The sequence below is a fragment of the Heptranchias perlo genome, chromosome 29 (genome assembly GCF_035084215.1).
Source record: "Heptranchias perlo isolate sHepPer1 chromosome 29, sHepPer1.hap1, whole genome shotgun sequence".
Lineage (NCBI taxonomy): Eukaryota > Metazoa > Chordata > Chondrichthyes > Hexanchiformes > Hexanchidae > Heptranchias > Heptranchias perlo.
In genome coordinates this window covers 21,727,590-21,739,961 of record NC_090353.1, presented here as the reverse complement: position 1 = coordinate 21,739,961, position 12,372 = coordinate 21,727,590, and the positions used below count along the sequence as shown (strand labels likewise).

General features: G+C 41.7%; 1 protein-coding gene across 1 annotated transcript in view; it reads right to left on the bottom strand.

Annotated features, from left to right (window-relative positions):
• Nucleotides 1–12,372, bottom strand: part of unc13a (unc-13 homolog A (C. elegans)) — a 340,969-nt gene that overhangs the window by 258,082 nt on the left and 70,515 nt on the right. The window contains exons 6-7 of the mRNA XM_067968623.1: nucleotides 9,301–9,374; nucleotides 8,660–8,714 (exon numbers count right to left, since the gene is read on the bottom strand). Of these exons, the coding sequence (XP_067824724.1) occupies nucleotides 8,660–8,714; nucleotides 9,301–9,374 (129 nt within the window). The remainder of the gene's footprint in view (nucleotides 1–8,659; nucleotides 8,715–9,300; nucleotides 9,375–12,372) is intronic.

Sequence of the window (12,372 nt, the reverse complement as noted above, 5' to 3'; positions counted from 1 at the left end):
ACCAAATCTAAACTACTACCTGATCTAAGGGGTATGACTGCCTCCTGGATCAAAATGTTTAGATAACTCTCCCTCTCCCTGACAGCTGAGAGGAGCCGAGCCGAGCGGAGGGAGCGTCCGATAAAAGGCGGGATTTCAGAGCGCTGAGAACAGCTGAGAGGAGCCGAGCCGAGCGGAGGGAGCGTCCGATAAAAGGCGGGATTTCAGAGCGCTGAGAACAGCTGAGAGGAGCCGAGCCGAGCGGAGGGAGCGTCCGATAAAAGGCGGGATTTCAGAGCGCTGAGAACAGCTGAGAGGAGCCGAGCCGAGCGGAGGGAGCGTCCGATAAAAGGCGGGATTTCAGAGCGCTGAGAGGAGCCGAGCGGAGCTGCGACCGAGTTCGAAGTGACGTCAGGAATCAGATCGGGACGCGACACAGGGGAGGCACCTGATTGGTGAGTAGGTTCAGGTGAGTATTTCTCCTTATCTGCAGTAACTGAAGTAAAAGGAAAGGGAAGGTCTGCAGGTCTTATAGGAAGTAGCGTTTATTTTTTAGTGAATCAAGGTCACTAGTGTAGTTAACATTCTCTAAATTGAGAACAATTTAAAGGAGTAAACTCCTTAAAGGGAGTGGTAAGTAGTTTTTCTTTCCTTTTTTTTTTCTCTTGACATTGTAGTTGTTCTTAAGCTAATTTAAGGGTTAAGTCATGGCAGGAGATCCCAGCACCGTGTCATGTTCCTCTTGTGGGATGTGGGAATTCAGGGCTCCTTCCTGTATCCCTGATTCCTTCACCTGCGGGAAGTGTGTCCAGCTGCAGCTATTGTTTGACCGCTTGACGGCTCTGGAGCTGCGGATGGACTCACTTTGGAGCATCCGCGATGCTGAGAAAGTCGTGGATAGCACGTTCAGTGAGTTGGTCACACCGCAGATAAAAATTACTGAGGGAGATAGTGAATGGGTGACCAACAGACAGAGGAAGAGTAGGAAGGCAGTGCAGGGGTCCCCTGCGGTCATCTCCCTCCAAAACAGGTATACCGTTTTGGATACTGTTGGCGGAGATGGCTCACCAGGGGAAGGTGGCAGTGGCCAGGTTCATGGCACCGTGGCTGGCTCTGCTGCACAGGAGGGCAGGAAAAAGAGTGGCAGAGCTATAGTGATAGGGGACTCGATTGTAAGGGGAATAGACAGGCGTTTCTGCGGACGCAACCGAGACTCCAGGATGGTATGTTGCCTCCCTGGTGCAAGGGTCAAGGATGTCTCGGAGCGGCTGCAGGACATTCTGGAGGGGGAGGGTGAACAGCCAGTTGTCGTGGTGCATATAGGCACCAACGATATAGGTAAAAAACAGGATGAGGTCCTACAAGCTGAATTTAGGGAGTTAGGAGTTAAACTAAAGAGTAGGACCTCAAAGGTAGTAATCTCAGGATTGCTACCAGTGCCACGGGTTAGTCAGAGTAGGAATGACAGGATAGCTAAGATGAATACGTGGCTTGAGAGATGGTGCAAGCTGGAGGGATTCAAATTCCTGGGCCATTGGAACCGGTTCTGGGGGAGGTGGGACCAGTACAAATTGGACGGTCTGCATCTGGGCAGGACTGGAACCAATGTCCTAGGGGGAGTGTTTGCCAGTGCTGTTGGGGAGGGTTTAAACTAATGTGGCAGGGGGATGGGAACCGATGCAGGAAGTCAGTGGGAAATAAAGTGGTGACAGAAACAAAAGGCAGTAAGGGAGAGTGTACAGAACATGACCGGACAGATGGTCTGAGAAAGCAGGGCAAAGACCAAGGGAAGTCTAGATTAAACTGCATTTATTTCAATGCAAGAAGTCTGATGGGCAAGGCAGATGAACTCAGGGCATGGATGGGTACATGGGACTGGGATGTTATAGCTATTACTGAAACATGGCTAAGGGAGGGGCAGGACTGGCAGCTCAATGTTCCAGGGTACAGATGCTATAGGAAAGATAGAGCAGGAGGTAAGAGAGGAGGGGGAGTTGCGTTCTTGATTAGGGAGAACATCACGGCAGTAGTGAGAGGGGATATATCCGAGGGTTCGCCCACTGAGTCCATATGGGTAGAACTGAAAAATAAGAAGGGAGAGATCACTTTGATAGGATTGTACTACAGACCCCCAAATAGTCAACGGGAAATTGAGGAGCAAATATGTAAGGAGATTACAGACAGCTGCAAGAAAAATAGGGTGGTAATAGTAGGGGACTTTAACTTTCCCAACATTGACTGGGACAGCCATAGCATTAGGGGCTTGGATGGAGAGAAATTTGTTGAGTGTATTCAGGAGGAATTTCTCATTCAGTATGTGGATGGCCCGACTAGAGAGGGGGCAAAACTTGACCTCCTCTTGGGAAATAAGGAAGGGCAGGTGACAGAAGTGTTAGTGAGGGATCACTTTGGGACCAGTGATCATAATTCCATTAGTTTTAAGATAGCTATGGAGAAGGATAGGTCTGGCCCAAAAGTTAAAATTCTAAATTGGGGAAAGGCCAATTTTGATGGTATTAGACAGGAACTTTCAGAAGTTGATTGGGAGAGTCTGTTGGCAGGCAAAGGGACGTCTGGTAAGTGGGAGGCTTTCAAAAGTGTGTTAACCAGGGTTCAGGGTAAGCACATTCCTTATAAAGTGAAGGGCAAGGCTGGTAGAAGTAGGGAACCTTGGATGACTCGGGAGATTGAGGCACTAGTCAAAAAGAAGAAGGAGGCATATGACATGCATAGGCAGCTGGGATCAAGTGGATCCCTTGAAGAGTATAGAGATTGCCGCAGTAGAGTTAAGAGAGAAATCAGGAGGGCAAAAAGGGGATATGAGATTGCTTTGGCAGATCAGGCAAAGGTGAATCCAAAGAGCTTCTACAAATACATAAAGGGCAAAAGGGTAACTAGGGAGAGAGTAGGGCCTCTTAAGGATCAACAAGGTCATCTATGTGCGGAACCACAAGAGATGGGTGAGATCCTGAATGAATATTTCACATCGGTATTTACGGTTGAGAAAGGCATGGATGTTAGGGAACTTGGGGAAATAAATAGTGATGTCTTGAGGAGTGTACATATTACAGAGAGGGAGGTGCTGGAAGTCTTAACGCGCATCAAGGTAGATAAATCTCCGGGACCTGATGAAATGTATCCCAGGACGTTATGGGAGGTTAGGGAGGAAATTGCGGGTCCCCTAGCAGAGATATTTGAATCATCCACCGCTACAGGTGAGGTGCCTGAAGATTGGAGGGTAGCAAATGTTGTGCCTTTGTTTAAGAAGGGCGGCAGGGAAAAGCCTGGGAACTACAGACCAGTGAGCCTGACATCTGTAGTGGGTAAGTTGTTAGAGGGTATTCTGAGGGACAGAATCTACAGGCATTTGGAGAGGCAGGGACTAATTAGGAACAGTCAGCATGGTTTTGTGAGAGGAAAATCATGTCTCACGAATTTGATTGAGTTTTTTGAAGGGGTAACCAAGAAGATAGATGAGGGCTGTGCAGTAGACGTGGTCTACATGGACTTCAGCAAAGCATTTGACAAGGTACCGCATGGTAGGTTGTTACATAAGGTTAAATCTCATGGGATCCAAGGTGAGGTAGCCAATTGGATACAAAATTGGCTTGACGACAGAAGACAGAGGGTGGTTGTCGAGGGTTGTTTTTCAAACTGGATGCCTGTGTCCAGCGGTGTGCCTCAGGGATCGGTGCTGGGTCCGCTGTTATTTGTTATTTATATTAATGATTTGGATGAGAATTTAGGAGGCATGGTTAGTAAGTTTGCAGATGACACCAAGATTGGTGGCATTGTGGACAGTGAAGAAGGTTATCTAGGATTGCAACGGGATCTTGATAAATTGGGCCAGTGGGCCGATGAATGGCAGATGGAGTTTAATTTAGATAAATGTGAGGTGATGCATTTTGGTAGATCGAATCGGGCCAGGACCTACTCCGTTAATGGTAGGGCGTTGGGGAGAGTTATAGAACAAAGAGATCTAGGAGTACAGATTCATAGCTCCTTGAAAGTGGAGTCACAGGTGGATAGGGTGGTGAAGAAGGCATTCAGCATGCTTGGTTTCATTGGTCAGAACATTGAATGCAGGAGTTGGGATGTCTTGTTGAAGTTGTACAGGGCATTGGTGAGGCCACACTTGGAGTACTATGTACAGTTCTGGTCACCCTATTATAGAAAGGATATTATTAAACTAGAAAGAGTGCAGAAAAGATTTACTAGGATGCTACCGGGACTTGATGGTTTGACTTACAGGGAGAGGTTAGACAGACTGGGACTTTATTCCCTGGAGAGTAGGAGGTTAAGGGGTGATCTTATAGAAGTCTATAAAATAATGAGGGGCATAGATAAGGTCGATAGTCAAAATCTTTTCCCAAAGGTAGGGGAGTCTATAACGAGGGGGCACAGATTTAAGGTGAGAGGGGAGAGATACAAAAGGATCCAGAGGGGCAATTTTTTCACTCAAAGGGTGGTGAGTGTCTGGAACGAGCTGCCAGAGGCAGTAGTAGAGGCGGGTACAATTTTGTCTTTTAAAAAGCATTTGGACAGTTACATGGGGAAGATGGGTATCGAGGGATATGGGCCAAGTGCAGGCAATTGGGACTAGCTTAGTGGTATAAACTGGGCGACATGGACATGTTGGGCCGAAGGGCCTGTTTCCATGTTGTAACTTCTATGATTCTATGATTCTATGATGAATCACAATGCCTGCAGCTCGGACTCCAGCTCAACAACTCTGAGCCAAAGTTCCTCGAGCTGCAGACACTTACTGCAGATGTGGTTGCTCGGGATCTCACTGGTCTCCACAAACTCCCACATGCTGCAGGTATGACATACCACCTGCCCTGCCATCTCTAACTACCTTGTTTTATATATTTAATTAGTTAAAGCTTTTATTCACTCGATATCTTGTTTTATTAACTAATTAGTTTATCTAGTTTAAGTTATTGATTTAATAAAGTAATAGTTATGGTTTCCCAGCTCTTAGTTTAAACCACTGCCCTAGCTTATAGAGCAAAAAAAACAGTAATACTCAATCACCACCTACTGTTCTGAGACGTCACGCCTTGATTATTTTTGCTCGCTCTCTCTCTCCGCTGCTCCTTTATATCCAAGTCTCCGGGTCTCTGCTCCTTTATATCCAAGTCTCCAGGTCGCTGCTCCTTTATATCCAAGTCTCCAGGCCGCTGCTCCTTTATATCCAAGTCTCCAGGCCGCTGCTCCTTTATATCCAGGTCCTGGGTCGCTGCGCCTTTATATCCGGGTCCTGGGCCGCTGCGCCTTTATATCCGGGTCCTGGGCCGCTGCGCCTTTATATCCGGGTCCTGGGCCGCTGATCCTTTATATCAGGTTCTACGGACCACTACTCCTTTATATCCGGGTCTCCGGGCCACTACTCCTTTAAATCCGGGTCATGGGCCGCTGCTCCTTTATATCCGGGTCCTAAGCCACTGCTCCTTTATATCCAGATCCTGGGCCGCTGATCCTTTACATCGGGTTCTCCAGGCCGCTGCTCCTTAATATCCGGGCCCTGGGCCGCTGTTCCTTTATATCGGGGTCTCCAGGCCGCTGCTCCTTAATATCCGGGCCCTGGGCTACTGCTCCTTTATATCCGGGCCCTGGGCCACTGCTCCTTTATATCCGGGTCCTAAGCCACTGCTCCTTTATATCCGGATCCTGGGCCGCTGCTCCTTTACATCCCCACTGCTCTCATTGCGCTCGCTCCGCTTTTAATCTCTGGTCACGGGCCGCTGCTCCTTTACATCCCCACTGCTCTCATTGCGCTCGCTCCGCTTTTAATCTCTGGCCTCAGGCCACTGCTCCTTTATATCCCCGCTGCTCTCTTTTCCATTTAAAATTAATGGTCACTGAGACAGGCTTCTTAAGGATTCAATTAATGATTGTATTTCATGAAAAAAAATTTTTAACTACAGCTTCAGACTTGAGTTCCAAATGCAGCTCTCCAAAATCTTACAAATTCATAGCAAATGCCCTATGACAAAATATCAGCTTTTCTCTCTTGCAAGATAAAATCCAAACTGCCATCATAAAAATAATATCTTTCATCCCAGGCTACATCAGTAAGCAAATTATTACTTGGATGTAGTTCTACTAGACTATCCAGTCTGTGATTGATAGCTGCAGAGTGCTAAGTGCAGGTGGCACGACCTCAGTTATTCTACAAGCTGTGCCTTGCAGGTTGCCCACCAGGAGAGAACTTTGCAAAAATGTACTTGTATATAAGTGCGACGCCCAACTATCTAGCAGCTTAGTTTAATGTTAAGAGGGCATGGGTAACAGCGTCCATTTTCTCATAAGCTTAAAAATACTCAATACTAAGTTTATAAAGTGCCCAGGAGAAGCGATGGGTTGCCTAAGCACTTTTTAAACAGACTAGAGTTAAACTCCACTTAGAGATCTGGACCCAATCATGAGTTATGCTGCCACCTTCAAATCAATGTGTTCTTGAAATCACTTTGCCTTGAAGCAAAGGTGGCAAAAAAAACTCCAAACTTATGAGAAGTTCTTAACTCTACTTACATTTTGCAGAAGCTTCTATGAAATGTACTTTCCCTGAACCTTAAATGTCCAATTGATCTATTTGAACCTCAATACCAGAAAGATGATCAACCAGTGAACATCCAACAAGACATTAATCAATGGATTACTAATATTCCAGAAAAACAGGTTAAAGATGGTCTACATTATGTCACAAAATTTTAAAACATACAAGAATACCCCTTTAATGGAGTATGTTAATTACAAAAGGACTTAATGTCACATTTCCCTACTAAGTTCCTTGGGATTCAGTGTTTGGTCAAGCAATGGTTATATAAAATCTACACAATCATGCTAGCTAGCCTTCACCCATTTTAGAAAATTTAGTCACTGGCAACTGTTAACTACATTTGAATGGAATTCTATTGCATTTTCTCGAAGGTACTTAAACCTGCTAATCCAATGATGGATCAATTGAAGTGAGCTCTAATAATCAAGTCTATGAAGCTGAAATCCCAGTTGGAGCAACTTTTCAATTTGAATACATATAACCAGGGTGAATAAAATCATGATACAAGTACAACAACCATGGTAATAATGCATTTAAGATTAATCAAGGGTGCTCACTTAAAAACAGACAGGTTACACACTTTGTATAACATACATTCATGTTTTATTTAAATATAAAACAAGTAATAAAAATGTAGCATATGCAAGGCTAACATTATGAATAAACATGATCCTGGCCTATTTATTGCACAAATGTAACCACTTACACCTGCTTTAATATTCTCTGTTCGTCATCTCTATCTAAGCCCCTAACTGTATAAAGGCAAGAGAATTAGCAAGTCATATTCACACCTCAGTCCCCAGGGCACATTCACACTTCAGTGACAAAGCCTTTCCATGCTCTGCTGCAAAAAATATATATTTTCTTCAGCATGAAATGGGCAATGTCAGCTTTCATCTTACTACCTTGTCATCCCACCTACCAACCCAACTGAGAATTGTCAAAACTCATCACTAGAATAGTTGTTGGACTGGAGAATCAAGCAGCACTGGGTTGCAAAGCAAGAATTACAATGACTTACTATTGCTTTGCCACAAGTATTCATAATATGCAAAACTAATTTCCGCACTGGGACAGGTTTCCATGAGAAGCTCTTTTTGTTTAATGAAAATAATTCAAATCTAAGCCATCAAAATGGTAAACCAATTCCCTTGTCATAGTTTCTAAGAGGACATCCAAAAAGAAGCAAGGGAAGAGGGCTTGCAACACATCACAACACACAATTGCACAATCCGTTGCACAGAATAATATAAGTATGTTTCTCAATACATATCAGAACTCGGTCATCATCCTACTTTCTTTTTATAGGAGCCAGAAAAGGATTACTAATCATGAGTGATTGTGTGTGTGTTAAAGCATTAATTTTAAAAACTTTACAACTGAGGTACATTAGCTGCTACAGTGTATGTAGGCAGATAGGTCTGTGAACAGTGGGAGCACAAACGTCCATCATTACATTTTATCCAATCATGCAAAATCATGTTCATGCCATTCGGGTCTCAATGTTATTTGGCACTAGTTCACTTTGTGTATTGTATCAACTGAGGTACAAAAATATAATTATTCTGACATAATGACTAATGGAAAAGATAGTTTGTAATGTAACCTTAATGAAATGAACATACAACTCAGCTGATATCAAGAGTCTTTTTCATATCTTAAAAGCTTATATTAAATATCATCAAGGCCACTGATTTACAGTTTTCATGTGACAACGGATCAAACTTTTGTTCCTCAAAACAGTGGTAAAATCATTGAATCCCTAGTAATAAAAACACAATTTGGCACTATTTAATCACTGTAAAACCAGTGATCCTGATAGTCATAAATGGTATAGTGTCAGGTAGTTGTCAAGCAATTCAATGGCTTTAGAAATTCGTGAATAACCAATTTAATCCTAATGCTTCTATTGCTGATTAGTACAGGGTATTTAAACCACCTACACGGATTGTTTATTGGGCCGATATGCATACGTTTATGCAAACTAAATGTCTCCTGTTTTGATTTTTTTAAAATAGAATACAGATTCTTTTTGTTGAGAAATGATGAGTCTTATTCTGTAAATTAATAACTAGTCTTTCACATACATAACCATTTGCATTCTGTGATACTTACAACATTGTGAACCTGGAACAGGTAAAGGCCTCTCCTCTTCTTCTTGGAATGCATACTAATTTTAAAAAAAAGATACCATCAAACCTCAATAATACAGGCCACAGCAACTGGTTAGCACTAACATATTGAACTCTACTTGTATGGCGTGCTGTACTTCAGATGTTAAATCTCTGAAGGCCTTTCATTATATGCTATTTACTATAATAGCATGGGAGTTTCAGCATAATGGAGTGTAACAAAATAAAGCAACAGTTCAACCCAAAAGAGGGATATTTTCCTTTAGCCCTCCAGCAATCTTGCCAAGGGTGTAACATTAAGTACTTGGAATTTCAAAATGATAAGATGTTGTATGTGCTTGAAATTATATTTGAGAATTACATTTTTTGTCTTACAGTTTTAAAAGTCCAAAATTGGGGGTATTATCAAATCCGAAGATTTAATCCTGATTACACTGCCTGGCAAGATGAATTTCCCTATAGTGTTTGGGGCTAATTTTTAAAAGGCAAGGCATCAAAAATTCAAGATGATCCAAATTTGCTCCAATTCAGATTAGAAGTAGATGACTTCTATAGCACTTGTGACTTTCCAGTGAATTACTAAACATATAGTGATCACGCCTGTAAATTCAATTTAACACTTACATCATCGTGATCCCTCATTGCATTCAGTTGCTCCAGTTTTTTGGCCCAGTATCGTGCCTCTTCTTCTGGGATGTCTGCAAATGGAAAGTACAAATTTTCATATATATATTTGAAGAAATGCCTAAAACGTCAAAAAGTATAATTTTATAAATTACTATAATTATTCAAAGTAATTCAACAACAATGTTAACAACAGTTATTGCAATTAATCAATAAAATATGAAGTCCAAATGTGATTCAAACCTCAACTATCTTATTACAATGAAACTAGATATAGTCGAATCTCATTATTACAAATTCTGTACTCAAAGTTTCCTTACAACCCTTTCCATAGACCATGTAGTAATTACAGTGTAGTCAGTACAGGGTTTTAAAACCTCAATAACTGAACACCGGATATGAAAAACTACATTGCTTTTTCCCATGAATTTATGGTAACAGGGTTCAATTATTCATTTGACCACTTTGAATTATATTATTCATCAATACTTGTTACTCTAAAGTGCCTGGTGGTTCTCCAATGGAGTTGTGATGAGAAAATGCAGAGTTCTAGTTCTTTGAGAGCTGCATTTCATTTTGTTCTATTTTTGTCACATTTTGTACACATAATTCCAGGTGGGGTGGGAGGATGGCACTTGCGAGTTTATGAATAAGTTTGGTCATTTGTTTCAGAATTGTTTATTTTTCGTGCAGTTATGATGTTCCAAATTTTAATTTTAGTTGGGAGCCAATATGGCTCCTTAAGAGTTTAAAATAAAATCAACAATTTGACTGGCTCGTTCTGTAGTGGTTACGGTTGTTCATTGGTAGCATTGTAGTGAATGGAAAATTTTAACAATGATTATTTTTTCAACAAATGTGGTTTTTGCTTAGTTTTTTGTCAGTGGAACATTTGATCTAATCTGCATGACTCATTTTACAGATAGCAGTTTGTGATTTATTTGGCAAAGGGATATTTCAGCCAGTCAGAACTTTTTGCCCTACAAACACTTCCCAAACGATACTGACATATTTTGCCCTATGGATACATACTGACCCAAAACTTTGTTTAGGTCATTTTCTCAGACAAATCTAACACTGTAATTTGAAAAATCTGTAGCAAATTATACAAATCATCAATGTGTAGTAACAACATAATTTCTGACTTACTTGCATAACTCAATTTCCTTTTTATTTTATTTCCAGTGTAAAGTAACAGTAGAACAGGAAAGTCATGAAAAGAGTTTTTCAGTTTTCTTTCGTTAAGGTGTGAACTTGGTTTATCAATCCTCATTTTAATTCACAGTTGTCTTTTTTCTGGATATGCTGAGTGCCATAAAAGCAATTTCAGTTATGGACTTTTGGAGAGAAAAATGTATTTATTACCCATTAGGTGGATCTTCTCCACAGGGATTTTCCTTAAGCTAATAAATTAGATGTCTATTATAGTGCAACTAGATTCCTTTGCCTATCAGCCACAGAGTAAGATCTAAACAGCAAATGCTCTCAGCATAGGCATCATGTGTATATACAGTCATTCAACACAACATTCAGCAATAAGCTATTTTGGATGGAACATTATTTTCACTCCTCTTCCTCCCTCCCCCCCACCAAACCGGTTTTCAACTTTAAAATTGTTCCAAATTTACAGCAGCATATTGTGACACCACTATTCCCAGCCAGAATGGAGAAGATTGGGTAATTCCCCCGTCAATCGCGCCTGGAGACCGCGCTGCTGTAAGTGACTGGGATTGATTTTATGCACATAATTGGTACGTAACTATCCTCCACTTGCTGTATTTTGCTGGAGAAATCACTCTGCTTTTATCGGGAGAAGTTGCTGCGGTTTCGGTCATACATGAATTCTGTTTGCTACAATTCGTAGAGACTCTTTTTAAATAGACTCTATAAATAGACTTTAGTTGCTTTGCTGTTTGCTTTATTTGCTGTAAACTACACTTGCTTGCTGTAAGTCCTGCCGTAAATCCTGCCTGCCTCCAACTCATTGGCTGACACAGTGGAGTCAAAAGACACACCACAAAATTACATTGTATCATGCACCCCTGCTGTTTTCCACATTTAAATTGGTCTCCAAAAGTGTTTTTTTCCCCCAGTTGAGCAGTTAAAGAAATTAGGGAGCATTTCACACCTCCTTAAATCTACTATTCACTGCTAAGTCTGCTCTTGTTCTATTTTAGTGAAGGAATAAGCACTGCCATTGATGATATGATTTAACCACAATGGGCCAGATTTTGCTGTCAATATAACGATAAGGCTAATGCTGCTTGCAGTTATTTATGCATAAATGGTACAGCAACTTCAGGTGAGGAGCAGAGCCAATATCCAAAAGTTGCTGTCCAAGTTGCGCCGCTCCGCTGTTGGCTTTGCGAAAACGGCTTTTCGCTGTCTGCCTCACCATTGACATGCATCGAACGTCGTGAAGTTGCTGTATTAGCACGGTAGATACAAACTAAACTCGCCACAGAAAGTTAAGTCTTGTCATTTAAAGTGTAAGTATCCTTTTAATGACATGATTATTGTTAATTACTGCCAATCAACCTCTGGCACTGAAAATTAACCATTACAAGTGTGGAGTTTCATTCCTTCAGGTATTAATTGTTGTTGGAGATTTAAAAAATGTCAAATGTAAAAGTTTTACATTTTTAAAAAAACTTTTCCTTTGTCTCTTTTTTCTCTCCCCTAATCCAATCTTTCTTTCCCTCTCTTTATTTCTCTTCCTATACCTGATTTGACAGTGAATTTACCCACTCTAATTTATACTTCCTTCTCAGTCCTTCCGCTGTTTATTTCTCAATCCTTCAATCTGATTGGTTAAGCAGATGCACAGTTGGTTGCCCTGTTCACTCAAGTCCCAGATGCCCTATTTCCCTCACTGCTACATTACCAGCTCGCGCTTTTAGCAATTTAGTGGGCACAAACGTGTTGAGCTGAAGGGTGCAAGGGGCAAGACTAACTAACGACAGACGCCATTAGATGTCCTGCTACAGCCAAATCTGGCCCAATAAATTGCGTAGCCATTCTGCATCTTGCTATATTTGCTGGTCTGTGGAGTGTCTACTTTCAAAGCATACA